The sequence below is a fragment of the Suricata suricatta genome, chromosome 6, assembly GCF_006229205.1.
Source record: "Suricata suricatta isolate VVHF042 chromosome 6, meerkat_22Aug2017_6uvM2_HiC, whole genome shotgun sequence".
Lineage (NCBI taxonomy): Eukaryota > Metazoa > Chordata > Mammalia > Carnivora > Herpestidae > Suricata > Suricata suricatta.
In genome coordinates, this window is record NC_043705.1 from 11792366 (window position 1) to 11809938 (window position 17573).

General features: G+C 55.6%; 1 protein-coding gene and 1 long non-coding RNA gene across 3 annotated transcripts in view; one reads left to right on the forward strand and one right to left on the reverse strand.

Moving 5' to 3' along the window:
* Positions 1 to 6: 6 nt before the first annotated feature.
* B4GALT7 (beta-1,4-galactosyltransferase 7) lies at positions 7 to 9513 on the forward strand. The gene is made up of 6 exons (XM_029941829.1): positions 7 to 133; positions 3651 to 4013; positions 6660 to 6885; positions 8111 to 8194; positions 8477 to 8581; positions 8799 to 9513. The coding sequence occupies exons 1-6, from the start codon at positions 84 to 86 to the stop codon at positions 8952 to 8954; spliced, it is 984 nt and encodes a 327-aa protein (XP_029797689.1). The 5' UTR covers positions 7 to 83; the 3' UTR covers positions 8955 to 9513.
* A 2810-nt stretch (positions 9514 to 12323) lies between these two features.
* Positions 12324 to 17573, reverse strand: part of LOC115293736 — a 28441-nt gene continuing 23191 nt past the window's right edge. For both annotated transcript variants that reach the window (XR_003909578.1, XR_003909577.1), the window contains exon 3: positions 12324 to 12584. This is a non-coding gene — a long non-coding RNA (uncharacterized LOC115293736). The remainder of the gene's footprint in view (positions 12585 to 17573) is intronic.

The window sequence follows — 17573 nt, forward strand, 5'->3', positions numbered from 1 at the left end:
AGGCGGAGGCGCCGCGTAGGCCCGGGAGGCCGGGCCGGCCCGGCTGGGAGCTCGAGTCCCATGCGCCGCCACCTCCCCCAACGATGTTCCCCTCCCGGAGGAAAGCGGCGCAGCTGCCCTGGGAGGACGGCAGGTGAGCGGCGGCGGCCGGCCCGGGCCCCGTCCTCCCGGGCGCCGATTCTTTCCGGGCCGCCCCGCGGAATCTAGGAGCCCGAGGCCGTCGCGTTCCCGGCTACGGGGCTTTCTGAGGGTCTGTGGTTCTCCCTGTGGGTCACTGGCTCTCTCTGCATACGGGTCGCTGTCTCTCCCTGTAGGTCTCTGTCTCTGCCAGTCTCCGTCACTCCGTGGGTCTGTGTTTCTCCGATGACTTCCCTTTGTGAGTTTCTGTCCCTCTCTTTTCGAGTCTCTGTTCCTCAGTGCGGTCTCCTTGTGTCTGTGTTTCTCCGCCGGCATCTGCCTACTTGCGGGTCTCTGACTGCGTTGACCTCTCTCAGTGGATCTGTCTGTCTGTCTGCCCCCGGCCTCTGAGGGTCTGTATTCCTTTTCTCTGGTCTCTGCTTCCCCCTTCACATCCATGTAGCCTCAGATCCCATCTCCTTCAGGCTTGCCCACCCTTTGCTGACCGTCCAGAAGAACACACCAGACAGAAGCTCTGTATGCTAGCCTGGCACGAACTAGGCACTCCTCACACGTAATGCTGGTTCATTTCCGGTGTAGCTGCACTTGAGTGGGACCTCCTGCATGAGTTAGGTGTGAACTTGATCCAGACCTTAGCTAATGATGTTTTCCACTAAAGCAGAATTGGGGTAAGGGAGCTATTCGGTCTCCAGATTTGGGAGAACACCCACACTTCATTCGTGAGATGTGCCCCCAAAACTCTTCTCACCCGGGACACATGCCCAGATAGTGGGCCTCTACCCAGTGAATATCACCTCATCCCCCCGTATGTCTCTCAAGTTTGCCAAGGTGCCAAAAGATTCTGGAAGGTAGTGGGCACAACTCTTGTGTTTGGGGGATTTTTCAGATTTGATGTTGAAGCAGGAAGACAGGAATGTAATAGAAAGAAAGGCTGGACAGTGTGGAGTCAGCCCTGGGCAGGAATCCATGTGACCAGGAAGGGATCACTTAATATTTCTGACCTCAGCTTTTCCATCTCTGAAACAGGGATCATAATATTTACTCTGCAGGGCTGTGTGAGGTTTAAAAGAGGCCACATATGTTACACGCTTGACACTGTCCCTGGCATGCAGATGGGTCTTCCAGTTACCTTTGCAGTTAGGAGGTGCTGTAACCAGAGCAGCTGATATTCAAACCTGTATCACTAGGGAAGAAAGAAAAGGTAATAAAGGCGAATTTCCATTTCCTCATCCCTTTCTGCAAACCATTGGAACATACCCGTGTTCCCAGAGAAATTTACTGACATCAGTTCCTGCTTTTGACGGGTACAAAGGTCCACGCAACACACGCAGGCTAGTGTAACAGCTAAGAAGGCTGGCTCTGGGGGCACCTGGGTGGCTCAGTCGGTTAACCGTCCGGCTTCGGTTCAGATCATGATCTCATGGTTCGTGGGTTCGAGCCCCGCGTTGGGCTCTGTGCTGACACCTAGCTCAGAACCTGGAGCCTGCTTCAGATTCTGTGTCTCCCTCTCTCTCTGACCCTCCCCTGCTCGTGCTGTCTCTCCCTCTCTCTCAAAAATAAATAAAACATTTTTAAAATTTAAAAAAAAGTGCTGGCTCTGGAGCCGGCCAGCTGGATTTAAATCTGCCTTTTCTAGCCTCGGGCACAGATTGATGGAGACAAACCTTACTTGGCCCCTCAGAGGAGGGTGCCCTGGGCCTGGGAGCAGCTGGGGCTGCAGTTCTGGAGTCTGCCACCAGGTGGCACCAGGAGTTCTCAGTGTCCGCTGTCCCCGGCAATTGACATTTGGCTCTGAATTCAGTTGCTCAGCCATGTGGACCCTTAAAGCCTATGAGATTGCCTATGAGAATGTGATCCTGCAAAGGGAAGGTGGGCTGAAGCAAGGGCGTGTGACAATGCACGGAATGCCCAGTCCATGCCATACCCCTGGATGATGCTCACTGCTTCTTTTCTCGAAGGTGGGAGATCTCCTCATGTCCATATCCCCGGCCTCCACCCCACCCCCAGAAAGAGCCCCGGGGGCGGGAGAGAATCTGTAGAGGTTCCAGCCTTCCCAAGCCACTGGCAGGATTGGGCTCCGCTCCTCCCCAGCGGAAACCCCCACCACAGGACGATGGGGGGTAAGTCTTAGCTGGCCACCCCTCCGCTGTGTGTGAGACCTGGCTTCAGGGTGGCTGGCTTCCAGGTTGGCAGTTGTGTGTAGAGAAAGTCAGGAGTTGGCCTGGCTCTGGCGTGTGACTCAAAGCATGCCCTGACTGCTTGAACCCTTCCTGTAACTCACCGAGCAAGTCCTTTGCTGTCTAAACTGTTCTGAGGCCGCTCACAGGAATGGCTCCACTATGGGGACACACGGGATTACAGAACTCTTAAGTGCTTCGAAAAAGGAAGGACCAGGCACCGTGGAGGGAGCATGCATAGCCCTTTGTGTGCACGCTGAGGGTGGGCAGTGCTGGCCCTGACATCGGAGTTGAGGCAGGGGGACATTGCTGATCGTGACATGGGAGTTGGGCTCTGAAGGATGGGCAGAGGGCGGCTCAGACTGAAGTGGCAGGCTGTGTGAGGGCTGGGGCAGGAAGGAATATGGTGAGCAGCGAAAGTCGGTCACCCCGTGTGTGGCCCTGGGTGATGGGGGGCAGATTGTGTACTACCTTGTAGCCAACCGGTGACTCCTAAGGCTGTATGTAAAGCAAGGTGCTTTGCATGTTGTTTCCTGGGGAGTAGACTAGAGGGAGCTTCCCTTAGGATCCTCAGCTCCTTCACTGTCCTCAGCAGAGAAATCTGGTGAGTTTCACCCCTCCAACCCAGACAGCGCTCTCTCCCAGCACTACCTCAGTGTGCAAGCTATTCAGATGCGCTTCCAGCTTCTAAACGGAGCCTGGGTTCCATTCCCAGCCCCGATCTTTCTCTCCCTCTCCCGTCTTTCCTCCCTTGTCAAGTGGGCTGCCTCTTGGCCTGGAGAATGGAGTCTCATTCAGTGAACAGCCACTGTCAATTTGGGCCTTGCTCAGTTTTGGGGTCAGGGTGGCTCTCCCCACAGTAGACACCGGTCTTTTCCCTGGAACTGATGCCAGGCACCCTGCCTTGAGGACCTTTCCGGTGTGAGAAGCAGGAATGGAGTCGGGGCTTCCACTGGGGAAAAACCTACAGAGGAGCAGGACTGGAAGGCGGCGGGAGGCGGGGGAGATCTCTAAGGTGGGGCTCCTGTCCTGGGCTCAGGCTCAGACCCTCCAGAGAACAGCAGGTACCAGAGACCAGGCATCTCACCCCTGCCCTCCGGCAGCTCTTGGTCCGCGTCGGGGAGCTTCCTGGAGGTGGGGTCTAGAGCAGTAAGCAGGATCCTGATGGCGTGGTAGCAGCATGAACAAAAGTGTTAATGTTGCTTCCGCACTACTTGCCATGCACTTGGGTCAGATCCGTCATGTGCACCCTACCAGGGGGGAAGCCAGAGAAGGGGTCTGTCACAGGGCTCGGGCCCCACCCGCCCTCTGACCCCACTCCTGCTCTTGTCGCAGGTCCAGGCTGCTCCCCGGTGGCCTCCCCCGGAAATGCTCCGTCTTCCACCTGTTTGTTGCCTGTCTCTTACTGGGCTTCCTCTCCCTGCTCTGGCTGCAGCTGAGCTGCTCTGGCGACGTGGCCCGGGTGGCCCAGGGACAAGGCCAGGAGACCCCGGGCCCACCTCGGGCCTGCCCCCCAGAGCTGCCCCCTGAGCACTGGGAGGAAGATGCGTCCTGGGGCCCCCACCGCCTGGCGGTGCTGGTGCCCTTCCGTGAACGCTTCGAGGAGCTGCTGGTCTTTGTGCCCCACATGCACCGCTTCCTGAGCCGGAAGAAGATCCCACACCACATCTATGTGCTCAACCAGGTGGACCACTTCAGGTAGGGACGGGCTCCTGCCTAGGGCCGCCTCCCCAAGGCCTCCCCACGGCCTCCCCTTCCCCTGCCCCTCAGCTGCTCCCTCTTCCACAGGCGTCCAGCACCAGGTGCACCTCTGGTCTGCCGAAGGCCACCCAGCACAGTGGCGGGAGGGCGGGAACAGTAAACCCCTCTCGCTGGTGTGATAGGAATCGGAGGGGAGAGGAGGGGCTAAGGGGTGACATCCATTTTGAAAAGATCACCATGGCTGTTGTAGGAGGAATCCCTTTTGCCAGAACAGAAGAAGGGTGGCAGGGGACATGCTGGGCCTTTGGCTCTGGGGAAGCAGGGGTGAAGAGATGCGATGGGGAGGAAGCACAGACAGAGCTTTCCAGTGGACTGGCTGTGGGGGCTAGGGAAAGGCAAGGTCAAGGCCACAGCTTCGAAGTTGTTCACAGTCTGGTGTTACCCCGGGGCCCGGGCCCTTCACCACGCACTGCTCCCCCTGTGAGGCAGTCCGCACGTCTCACACTCCACCCACCTCCTTTCCCTCCACCTCTCTCTGCTGGGAGGCAGATCCAAAGGCGCTTGGACCCCGTGGGCCCTTCAGGCCACAGTACCCCCAGTCCTCACCCACCTTGGATTCCACGGGCCGTCATTAGCGTCAGTCCCTCTCACACATCTCGCCTCCCAGACCCACCGGCTGCTGGCTGTTCACACCTGCACACGGGCGGCTGGCGGGGGCTGGAGCCGGTGCTCGTCTCCCGGCAATGAGCCCTGGCCGAGAAGGCCCCTGGCCTGCTGCTTCTCCTCTTTGGAGGCCACCCGCCACCCTTTCTCCTGTCCCTCTCCTCCTCAGCCTGGCTGAGACTTTGCTCCCTGTTGGAGGAGTCAAACCAACTGGAAGAGAGTGCGCCCAGATGCCCGCCAGCCTCCGTGCTTGCGGACTAGGCCCCCGCCATGCCGGGACGCCCTGGCCCAGACCCGCCAGGTCCAGCTCGCCCAGTCTGGCGCCGAGTCCCCCTCTCGCTCTCCTGCTCCAGGCCCTCGCTTCGGCCATCCACTCCTGTCTCTCCTGCACCATCGGTTTTTCCTCCCTCCCGGGGCATTTGCATCAGCAGACATACTGAAATTGGTCCCATCTAAGAAAAGAGGCAAAAGGCCCTGTGACCTCCCATCACCCACCCCTGTCACCTCGTTGCTCTGCGCCCCTTCACAGCAGAAATTTCCTGTCTCCCCTCTCGCTGTCTCTGGAACCCATTCCCCTCAGACATCTACCCCGCTGCTGACGCTGAAGCAGCTCTCACTGACGTCACCAGTGAGCCCACCTCATTAACCCGAGCCCTTTCTCAGTCTTCCGAAGCCCGGCGGCATTTGGCCAGTGGGCTACTTCTGCCTTCTGGAAACACCTCCGTTTGACCTCTGAGACAGCACTCTGCTTCGCCTCCTTCCTCACCTCTGCCACATCCTTTGCCGGTTCTGCCTCACCTCCCTGGCCTCTTGTCCATGGTGCTCTTGGGGCTCTGTTGGGGCACCTTCTTTCCTGGCTGCAGTCACTCCCTGGGTATTTCATCCAGCCTCGTGGCATGAAACCCCTTCTGTGCCCTGGTGACCCCTGGGGTCTTCTATTCCCGGCCCAGATCACTCGCCTGACCTCCAGCCCCATGCGCCCTGGCACCTGCGTAACCCTCCATCTGGTGGTCCCAGGCGTCTCCAGCGCAACGTGACCAAGGCTGACTCTGGGGCTTCCCACCCACCCTCTTCCCCGTTTCAGGAGATGGTGGCTGCTCGCTTCCGGTCGCCCAGGCCAAAAAGCCTTCGAGTCATTCTCACCTCCTCACTGTCCCTCAGCGCATCCCGCCCTTCAGAATATGTCTCCACACTTGATCTTAGCCAAAAGGCCGAGAAGCGATCAGAATATGTCTCCAGCCTGCCACCTCCTCCCCACCTCCCTGAGCTAAATCACCACTGTCTCCCACCCAGATGATTGTCACAGCCTCCCAACCCGGCCCCTGCACCCACCTCTGAGCCTCCCTTCTCTTCTCAACACCCCTGCTAAAGTGAGCCTCTTAACCCGGAAGTCATAGCATGTCCTGGCTGGGCTCTCAGCCCTGCGGGGGCCTCCTGCGTGGTGCCCAGGGCCACAGCCCAAGCCTGCCAGGGGCCAGTCCCCCTAGAGCCTCATCCCCGAAGCCCTCCTGGTCACCCTGCTTGGTCATACTGGGGTCCGCTCCTGCCTCGGGCTTCCACACTTGCCTTCCCCTCTGCTCCCTTGACCCTCTTCTGGCTCATACCCTCAGGCCTTCACATGTCACCCCATTACCCAGGCCCCGCCCCGCCCCGAGTGTGCTCCCCCCTCCTCACCCTACTCTTCTCTCCTCCACGGCCCAGGCCCAGCCGTTGCTTGTTGTCTGGCTGGTTATGTTTCCACTTAGTGATTTCCGTCTCCTCTAATTAGACTGTCAGCCCCTCGCGGGCAGGGCTTTGAGCGCGCTCTGCCGTGGCCCCGTCGGTCCGGACGGTGTCTGGCGTAGAGCAGGCACTCGGTAGACATTCGTGAGATGAGCGCCCGGCAGCCGGGCGGCCCCACACGGCAGTCGGTGTCGGGTGGGACAGGCTGCCACGCGGGGTTTTGGGGGGCACGAGCTCACCGCCCCCCACCCCGCGCAGATTCAACCGGGCGGCGCTCATCAACGTGGGCTTCCTGGAGAGCGGCAACAGCACGGACTACATCGCCATGCACGACGTAGACCTGCTCCCCCTCAACGAGGAGCTGGACTATGGCTTCCCTGAGGCGGGGCCCTTCCACGTGGCCTCGCCCGAGCTGCACCCGCTCTACCACTACAAGACCTACGTGGGCGGCATCCTGCTGCTCTCCAAGCGGCACTACCAGCTGGTGAGGCCGGCGAGGGCCCGCGGGGCGGCCATGGGCAAGAGCAGGGGCAGGCCTGGGGCCTGGCAGACGGGAGGGCCCTGCCCGGCCGGTCAAGGGAGTCCAGGAGCGGGACCCCCTCCCTACCCCCTGCAGTGAGCTAGCTTCAGGAGACTTGGTCCTCAGCGGAACAGTCTGGGCGGGGCTGGGGGCGGGGCTGACTTCAGGGGTGCAGGCAGTGTCACCGGGCACCTTCCATCTCTCAGCTCAGCTTTCTCTGGAGTGGATTTGTTTTCAGGCCTGTGAGGTGCAGGGTGGCTGTCCTAGCTGCGCACTGCATGCACCCAGGCCCCACCAGGTTCAGTGGACAATGAAGTCCCTTCCCCGGCAGCCGGGACAGGAGCCCCAGGACGGCTCCGTGCTGCCTCCTGATTGGCCTGACTTGGGGGGAGGGGGGTCTACCCCTGAATCCATTGCTGTGGCTGGAGGTGAGGGTGGGCGAGGGAGTGAAGGTGGAGGGAGGTTGGGAAATAGGGGAGGGTGAGGCGGGAAAGTGGGAGGGACCACGTGGCTTAGACCTTCATCTCCTGCCCTTCTCTTCAGGCTAACGGGAAGCCAGCTTTATGTAAAGGAAGCCCTGACTTGGATGACTAATAGGTGTCTGTCAGAGGGCCCAGCTGTGTCCCCTTTCCCCCAGGAAGAGACTGGGGCAGAGCCTCCCAGGAGAAAGGCGGGGAGGGGCGGGCAGAAATCCAGCGCGAGTTGTCACTTGTGCCTATTGCCAGCTCGCCAGAAGAGGTGCCTTCCACCATCAGACTATCTTTTTTTTTAACTTAGCTATTTATTCTGAGTGAAAGAGAGCAGAGGAGGGGCAGAGAGAGAGGGAAAGAGAAAGAATCCCAAGCAGGCTCTGCACCATCAGCGTGGAGCCCGACATGGGGCTCAAACTCACAGACTGTGAGATCATGACCTGGGCTGAAACAAGTCAGGCACGCAGCCCCCTGTGCCACCCCAGTGCCCCCAGGCAGACATTTTTGAGAACCCAGTCATGCCACACAGGCTCAAGGCCCCATTAGAACATGCAAAGGGCCTGGGATGTGATGGCTGTCCCCCAGTAGCGCTGAGGATGCGGAACGTTATGCCTCTCATGCCCTTTAGAACCTCCAGGGGAGAGGGAGGAGAGAGGGGTAGGGGACCAGGAAGCGCCCTTGGAAGACAGGGTGGGTGACTCTCCCTGTCTCTGTGTCAGTGCAACGGGATGTCCAACCGCTTCTGGGGCTGGGGCCGCGAAGATGACGAGTTCTATCGGCGCATCAAAGGGGCCGGGCTGCAGGTAACGCTCCCCCCGGGGCTCCCCCCTCCTCAGCCAGCGGGGCCGCCCAGGGTTCCCTGCCCTGCCCTCAGATGACGGTCCTGGGGCTTGGGGATGACCCTCCCAATTCGGATCCCAGCCCAGCCCCCCGATAAGCATACCTCTTCTGCAGAATGGCAGTGCAGGCCCCTGCCCGTGGCCTGTGGCCCATGGCCCACGGCAGGCAGTGGGACCCCGGAGGACTAGCGGCGATGCCGCGGCTCCAGGAGGGCGGCCTGACCCAACTTCCTTTGGCCTTCTTAGCTTTTCCGTCCCTCGGGAATCACCACTGGGTACAAGACATTTCGACACCTGCATGACCCAGCCTGGCGGAAGAGGGACCAGAAGCGCATCGCAGCTCAAAAACAGGTGCTGGCTGGTCCCCTGACTGGGGATGGACAGGTGGTGACGTGGGAAAGCAACGGGCCGGGCGTTTCCCCAGGCTCTCCTGGGCCCAGATGGCCCTGCCCTCCCCTGCATGGCCTAGGCCAGTCTGCGGGCATTCTGCCTGGGCACCGCGCCCTGCGCTGGTGGCCGCCACGACACCTGGCCCTGAGTGCATACTGTCTCTCCGTTTCCTCCCCAGGAGCAGTTCAAGGTGGACCGGGAGGGAGGCTTGAGCACCGTGAAGTACCGTGTGGACTCCCGCACCGCCCTGTCTGTGGGCGGGGCCCCCTGCACTGTTCTGAACATCCTCTTGGACTGTGACAAGGCCGCCACCCCCTGGTGCACGTTTGGCTGAGCCGGCTGGCCTGTAAGGAAGCCTGTGCCCACAGGCCACACTGCTCTCTCAGGCTCGGGATAAAGCCGCGGGCGCCGGGCCCAACTCGCGTCAGATGCGGGGCAACCTGTAGCGGCGGACGGCGAGCCGCACTTTGCAGCAGCCCAGCCCCCGGAGGCCGGCTGGAGCCAGGACAGGACACACACGGAGTGCCTGGGACGCTGCTAGCAATAAACGGTGCCGGTGACAGAGAGGCTGGGACGTGGCTCTCACCTGGGACTCTCCGCCCCGCCTTCCTGGCCGCCCTGCTCTCCCCTTCTTCACCTGCCCAGACCTGAGGGCTCTTCGTCCCTTCCCCCGGAATGCCTCATGCCCAGACGCGGTTTCGAAGCCAGGCCGCTGACGTGGGTGGCCGGGACGATGCAGGAGGTTACAAGTCCAGGCTTCTGTGCTCGCCCCACAGACCGGGAACGGGGGAGACCAGCTCTCGCTGGCTGTCTCCTGAGGACTGCGGGCCTGGGGTTGGCCAGCTCCTCTGAGTTCTCAAAAAGAAACTCGAATTCTGGATTCTTAAGTGAAATTGGTTAGTTTTTAAATGATAGCTGATTGAAACTTCAGAAAAGTGTGGCGGGGCAAACCAGGTGTCGTGGACCACCAATTTGTCACCTGGGGCCGAGCGGAAGACACTGGGGTCAAAGATGGCGCCTCTCTTAATTACAAGCTGGCAGGGGGTGGGGCAGGGCTGGGGAGGCCAAGGCCAGGGGAGGCTCAGATGGCAGAGACGCAGAAGGCCAAGGTTTCTGCCGTCTCCCACGGCTCTCCAGGCTTCGCTGCCCCTCTGGGCAGTCTGGTCCCCTCAGGCTGTGGTGGGCTAGGACTCTGGGGTGGGGGCGGCTTCATTCAGCCCCACCGAGTCGGACAGACGTGGCTTCACAGGACCGGACTCAGGTAGGCAAAACGTGGCAGCAAGGACTTGGTCATAGCTTGAGGCGGGGAGGACCACGTTTCCGAGGCCAGAGGCAGAGGCAGGAGCATCCTGGGGTGTTCCCAGCACGTGAGCGGATTACCACTGATCACACACTGTGCAGGAGAGGTGAAGGAGGGGAGCCGGGGGAGACCGTGGGACTGGGGGGCGACCTTGGAGGAGTTATCTGGAGGGAACCCCAGGGGGCTAACGAGACTGGCAGGTGAGGGTTCCTGCAAGCAGATCACTCCTTCAGGGCACTGACTGCCAAAGGTTTGGGCCAGTGGTCAGAGGAGTCCGGGGATCTCTTAAGAGTGGTTTGCTTAAGAAGTCGGACACCCAAACTGCTAGAGGCAGGGACAGAAGTCCCAGGGTTCAGGAGGGTGGGTTCAACAGCTGTGCTCCACAATGGCTACCCCTCCGAGGGTGATCTCAGGCCTGCTGGGTGTGGTTGTGTGAGTTGCACACTGTACCACCTGAGCCCAGCGTAATGGAGTACAATGTATCTGTTCAGATGGACAACACTGGGTACTTATCCTCAGTTGACCTCCTCAGCAATTCAGCTTCCCTCAGTATGGGGAGGGACAGATGGACTAATTACAGTGCAGGGGTGCTGGGAGGGGCTTTCTCAACCTAGAGGCCCAGGAGAGGGGAATGAAGCTCCCCCTGCATGCCAGGCTCTGGACAATCTTGGACTTAACACAACGTGGAGGCAGAACAGCAGCCTGTCTGGTGTTGGTGTGAATGGACGTGATGTCACAGCTCCCCGCTTGTAGCAAGACTTAAAGGGACGAGGAGCTCCCCCCTTGCCACCTGCATGGAGGGCAGAGAACGCACAGAGGAAAAGCAGGACCCAATGCCTGAGCCTGGACTGGGGCCCAACTCCAACCACATGGTCCCCCGCCCACCACCCCGCTCACTGCCACCACCTCCCTCGTGGGACCCGTAGGCACCCAGCCCCGGCCTCCCCCGGGGTCACTCCAGGAGAGCAGGAGGGGCAGAGCGGTCCTGGCAAGGGGGGAAAGCAGAGCTCTGCAGATGCCCGAGCACCTTGGTTGTCACTATGGCTCCACGCAGGGGGACCAGCACCCCCGTGTCGCCAGCCAGGGCGCGGGTGAGATCGGCCCGGACGTAGCAGCACCTGCCTTGGCATTTGGCCCACGTGCCAGCCATGCCAGCAGCTTGAGCACTCACCACGTGCAGAATTCCTTATGTTGTGTTACCTCGTGAGGCCTCCCTCTAGCTAAGCCGCGTCCTATTTAGTAACCTGTTTTACGGACGAGGATGATGAAGCATGGAGAGATAAGTTGCTTCCAGGGTCCGAGAGGAGATACCTAATGGGGCCTGGGATCTGACCTCCAAGACCCTGGCTTCAGAGCCAGATTCCTTCGCCCGGGCCTGTAACAGCAGGTGCCAGAGCACAGAGGCTCCCTCCCTTCCAGGCCTTTCCTCCTCCTCTTCTGGGCTGCAGAGGGCTGATGGGGAGGGCTGGCCAACTCCATCCCTGCCCCGCCCCCTCTGGGAGAAAAGTGGAGCCTGGGGGGAGACACAGAGCATAGTGCCTCCTGTGCCCGGAGTACAGTGGGGATTTGGCTGCCCGGGAGGTCCCTCGGGGCATCGGCGGGATCCACTGCGTGCCACTGTGTCTGAGGGGTGTACTGGGGCTTGGGGAAGGGCTCCCGGAGGAGGCGGGGTCGCGCTGGGGGAGTCACACTGCAGTTGCGATGGGAAGGGTTCCAGAGGGATCAGCAAGTGCAAGGCAGAGTGTCATGTTGAGGGGCTTGGAAGCAATGTGGGGTGTCCCTGGTACCCCAAGGCAGTATAGGGGTCAGAGGAGGCGGGCAGCAGAGGAAAGCTTACGGTGACCCTCGAGGATCTGTGAGGGCCACACGGAGCAACCTGTACATGATTCCGCAGGTGCGGGGGCTCCAGGCAGGGGACAGTCGGAGCAGGGAGACCACTCTGGTGAGGTCTGCCTTACAGAAGGCTCCCTGGGGGCTGGTGCAGGGGCTCGGAGGATGGAGTCTGGGCGGAGAGCCTAGGCTGAACAAGAGGTGGTGAATCCTGGGGCGGCTGGGGGCTCAGTCGGTTAAGCATCTAACTCTTGATTTCAGCTCAGGTCGTCATGTTTCATGAATTTGAGCCGGGCTCTGCACTGATGGTGCAGAACCTGCTTGGGTCTCTCTATCCTCTCTCTCGCGCTCTCAAGAAACTTTTAAAAAGATTAATCTATAAAAGAAAGAGATGATGAAGGCAGACTGAGCCCCTCTTCATGGAGGGCCTGCCTCCCCGCACACTCTTTCCCAAGAGGGAAGTGGAGGACCACGGCCTCTGCCCTCTCCGCCCTCATGACTCCAGGGCATTTTTTTAAAGGACAAACAAAGGAAAAGCAACTTCACTTTCAGCCTTGCCTGTAAAGGGTTTGGGGAGGTCCGCCACCCCCACCCTCACAACAGGCACCAACAGCACACCAGTAGGCAACCACTTTTCTGGAACCCGGCAGAGAAGTGCCACTGGGGGGCGAACTGTCCCCCTCTGAGTCTGGAGAGACCGACAGATAGAGTTGAGGTCTGCTAACCGAGGGCCAAGCTGCTGGGGCCGCAGACAGGAATACTTCTGTTGTCACTTTGACAAGTCGATGGAGGCTGAGGAGTGTGGCCAAGAGCAGAAGAAAGTCCCCTCCGTCTCTAGCAGAAGAAAGGGGAAAGTAGCCACTTAAAAATATATCCCAGGGCGCCTGGGTGGCTCAGTCAGTTGGGCGCCCAACTTCGGCTCAGGTCATGATCTCACAGTTCAAGAGTTCGAGCCCTGAATCAGACTCTGTGCTGACAGCTCAGAGCCTGGAGCCTGCTTCGGATTCTGTGTCTCCCTCTCTCTGCCCCTCCCCTACTCCTCCTCTCTCTCTCTCAAAAAATAAATAGACATTTTTTAAAACCTTAAATATACCCAGAGCGGTCTCCCGGACAGAAGCCTGCTCTCCGGAGCCTTGTTTCTCACAGAAGAGTGGGGCTGAGACAGTTACGACTTTGGTTCCCCCGAGCTTTTCTGCCTCACCCAAGGAAGAGGGGACAAAGCTGAGACACCTGTGACTGTCCCGGCCCAGGGACACAGATGCGCCAGAATACTGAGATTTCATCACAAAATTATAAAATGTTTCCCCTTCCATAAACCCTTTGCCACTAAATCAACAGGGCTCCAGTATGACAATAGCAAGTTATAGCTAAAAGAGCTTCAGGGCACAGACTGTTTTTAGAACGTTCTCGAAGAGGGGCACCTGAGTAGCTCACTTGGTTGAGTATCCAACTAGCGATTTCAGCTCAGGTCATGATCCCAAGGTCATGGGATTGATCGAGCCCCAAAGCACACTCAGTGCGGAGCCTGCTTGAGATTCTCTCTCCTTCTGCCCCTCTCCCTCGCTCTCCCTCTCTCTAAAATAAAAAATAGGGGCACCTCGGTGGCTTAGGGTTCGACTTCGGCTTGAGTCATGATCTCATGGTTCGTGAGTTTGAGCCCCATGTTAGGCTCTGTGCTGACAGCCAGCTCAGAGCCTGGAGCCTGCTTCAGATTCTGTGTGCCTCTCCCTCTGACCCTCCCCTCCTCATGCTATTTCTCTCTCTCTCTCTCTCCCTCTCTCTCTCTCTCTCTTTCAAAAATAAATAAAACATGAAAAAAAAACTTTAATCCCCATCACCTATTTCTCGCATTTCCTCCACTCACTTCCCTTCTAATAACCATCGGTTCTCCAGAGTTAAGACTCTGTGATCTTGGTTTGTTTCTCTCTCTTTCTGTTTTCTCCCCTTTGCTCATCTCTTTTGTGTCTTAAATTCCACATACGAGTGAAATCATATTATATTTTATCCCTTAGCATTATACTCTCTATGTCTATCCACGTTGTTGCAAATGGCAAGGTTTTGGGGTTTTTTATGGCTGAAAACATTCCTCTGTATATATCTACCACATCTTCTTTATCCATTCATCAGTCAATGGACATGATGGACATTTGGGCTCTTTCCATACTTTGGCTATGGTTGATAATGCTGCTAGAAACCTCAGGGTGCATGGGCCCCTTTGAATCTGCATTTTTGTATACTTTGGGTAAATACCTTGTAGTGCAATTGCTGGATTGTAGGGAGGGCTATTTTAAAATTTTTGAGGAACCGCCCTCCTGTTTTCCAGAGTGGCTACACTCTACTGTTTTTTTTTATTTTTTTAAAGTTTTTAATTTATTTTTGAGAGACAGAGAGAGACAGCGTGAGCAGGGGGAGGGTCAGAGAGAGAGAGAGACACAGAATCTGAAGCAGGCTCCAGGCTCTGAGCTAGCTGTAAGCACAGAGCCCGACGAGGGGCTCGAACCCACGAACCATGAGATCATGACCTGAGCCGAAGCTGGAAGCTGGATGCTTAACCAACTGAGCCACTCAGGTGCCCCTACACCCTACTGTTTTGATGACTACAGCTTGGTAATATAACTTGAAGTCCAGAATTACGATGCCTCCAGCTTTGGTTTTCATTTTCAAGATTGCTTTGGCTCTTCAGGGTCTTTTGTGTTTCCATTCAAATTTTAGGGTTGTCTGTTCGTTCTAGTTCTGTGAAAAATGCTATTGGTGTTCTGATAGGGATTGCTTTAACTGTGTAGATTGCTTTGGGTAGTATGGACATTCTAACAATATTTGTTCTTCCAATCCATGAGCATGGAGTATCTTTCCCTTTCTGTGTGTCATCTTCAGTTTCTTTAATCAGTATCTGACAGTTTTCAGAGTACGGGTCTTTCACCTCTTTGGTTAGATTTATTCCTAGGTATCTTATTACTTTTGGTGCACTTGTAAATGGGATTGTTTTCTTAATTTCTGTGTCTGCTGCTTCATTTGTAGCGTATACAAATACAACAGATTTCTGTACATTGATTTTGTATCCCGTGACTTTACCAAATTTGTTTATTGGGTTTTTGGTGTTTTTTGGGCTTTCTGTATATAGTATCATGTCATCTACGTATAGTAACAAGTTTTACTTCTTATTACCAATTGGAATGCCTTTTATTTCTTTTTGTTGTCTGATTTGCTGAGGCTAGGACTTCCAGTACTGTGTTAAATAAAAGTGGTGACAGTGGGCATCCTTGTCTTGCTCCTGACCTTGGGGGTTTTTTCCCATTGAGGATGATATTAGCTGTGAGTTTTTCATATAAGGCTTTTACTATGTATGCTTCCTCTACACCTACTTTGTTAAGTATTTTTATCATGAGTGGATGCTGTGCTTTGTCAAATGCTTTTTCTCTGTCTATTGAAATTATTATATGATTTTTAAATGTTTATTTAATTTTGAGAGAGAGAGAGAGCAGGAGTAGGGGCGGGGCAGAGAGAGGAAGATAAGAATCCGGATCAGGCTCCAGTCTCTGAGCTGTCAGCACAGAGCCTGACGCGGAGCTCAAACCCACAAACTGCAAGATCGTGACCTGAGCAGAGGTCAGCCACTTAACCAACTGAGCTACCCAGGCATCCCTAATCATATGATTCTACCCTTTCTTTTATTAATGTGGTGTATCACATTGATTGATTTGGAATATTAAACTTCCCTTGCAGCCTAGGAATAAATCCCACTTGATTTGGGTGAGTGATTTCTTTTTTTTTAATGTTTATTTATTTTTGAGAGATAGAGACAGAGCATGAGCAGGGGAAGGGCAGAGAGGGAGGAAGACACAGAATCCAAAGCAGGCTCCAGGCTCTGAGCTGTCAGCACAGATCCTGATGTGGGGCTCGAACCCACGAACCATGAGATCATGACCTGAGCTGAAGTCCGATGCTTAACCTGCTAAGCCACTCAGGCACCTCAGCGAATGATTTCTTTAATGCATTATTGGATTCAGTTAGCTAGCATTTTATTGAGAATGTTTGCATCCATGTTCATCTGAGATACTAGCATATAGTTCTCTTTTTTTGTGTGTGGTGTCCTTTTCTGGTGTTGGTATCAGGGTGATTCTGGTCTTACAGAATGAATTTGGAAGTTTTCCTTCCTTTTCTGATGTTTGGAAGAGTTTGAGAAGAATAGGCATGAACTCTTCTTTAAATGTTTGGCCGAACTCACCTGGTCCTGGCCTTTTGTTTGTAGGGAGTGTTCTGATTTCTGATTCAACTTCTTTGCTGATAATCAGTCTGTTCAAATTTTCTACTTCTTCCTGAGAGCCCACAATTTTTATGAGTTGTCATTCCAGAGACTTCCAGAGGCCATTATAACTCCAGCTAACCTTCTAACGCAGATTTAAGATGGCATGTGGTAATTACTTATCCTTGGTAATTAGCAAAGGCACTTCAGTAAGTAGGTAGAGTAAAGAAGGTGAATTGCTGAGAGAAATGATTTCCATGAGGGTCTCGAACTTCAATCAATCCTTCACCTACTACAGATCTCCCAGCACTGACCTTGGCCCAAAGCACTCCTCTCTGAGTCAGCTCCTGTGAAAGTGCTTGTGTAACTCACTGGTGACGGTGGTTTGCCTTACAGCGTTTCTCAACCTGGGGTGAATTTGTTTCCGGAGGAACATTTGACAAAATCTGAAGACATTTTTGTTGTTGCAACTGGCATCTAGTGGGACTACACCAGGGATGCTGCTCAACGTCCTGCCCTGCACAGGGCGGCCCCCACAGCGAAGAATCATCTGGCCCAAAGTGTCAGTAATGCTGAGTAGTGTAAGCCCCCGCCTCACTGTCCACTAGCTGTGGGGCTTCCTTCCCTTTCCAAGCTTCCGTCTCCTCATCCGGAAGTTAAATAGCATGATGTAGCTATGAAGTACCTACCACAGATGGCACGTGCTCAGTTTAATTACTTTTGACAGGGGCACCTGGGTGGCTAAGTCGATTAAGCGTCCAACTTCAGCTCAGGTCATAATCCTGCGGTTTGTGATCCGAGCCGGGCTCTGTGCTGACAGCTCAGAGCCTGGAGCCTACTTTGGATTCTATGTCTCCCTCTCTCTCTGCTCCTCCCCTGTTTGCATTATGTCTCTCTCCCTCTCAAAAATAAAATACTGAAAATGAACTGAGGACTGAAGGGGGAGGTGGAGGGGGAAAGGGGGTGGTGGTCATGGAGGAAGGCACTTGTGGGGAAGTGCACTGGGTGTTATATGGAAACCAACTGGACAATAAGCTATTTTTAAAAAATAAAAATATAAAAAAAAAAAACAATAAAAAATAATTACTTTTGATATATCCTGAGACGCAGGGGGATTTACTCTTCCTGAAAAATGAGAGAGCATTTTTTAAGATGCATTTTCTTGCTTCCAAGCACAGCTCCTGCTAGTCAAGGTACTATTGCAGTTGTGGGGAACTTTTTTTAAGTTTATTTATTTATTTACGCAATCTCTACACTCATGGGGCTCGAACTCACGACCTCAAGATCAAGAGTCGCATGCTCTTCTTACTGAGCCAGTCAAGTGCCCCAAAGCTGTAGAGAATTAAAGTCTGTAGACTCTTCATCCAGAACAGCTCAGAGCCAGCACAGTCTTCTAATGCTCTTGAGTGACTCACACAACTTGGATGAGCCACGCACAGGAGGGAGACATTGCTAAGTCTGGCTCAGACGGCTAGGGGGATTCAGAGATCAGAGCATGAGCTCTTTCTGGCTTTTAGGTCTGAACCCGGACCTCTACTTTTAGGGGATTTTTTTGTACATTCTCGTGAGTAATAGCAGTA

What these genes read in the sequence shown, in the direction of transcription:
- B4GALT7 (XM_029941829.1), top strand. Translation starts at nt 84, where the DNA reads ATGTTCCCCTCCCGGAGGAAAGCGGCGCAGCTGCCCTGGGAGGACGGC. An exon ending in CCAAGCGGCACTACCAGCTG is followed by an intron (nt 6,886 to 8,110) that starts GTGAGGCCGGCG and finishes TCTCTGTGTCAG; the next exon opens with TGCAACGGGATGTCCAACCG. An exon ending in TCAAAGGGGCCGGGCTGCAG is followed by an intron (nt 8,195 to 8,476) that starts GTAACGCTCCCC and finishes TGGCCTTCTTAG; the next exon opens with CTTTTCCGTCCCTCGGGAAT.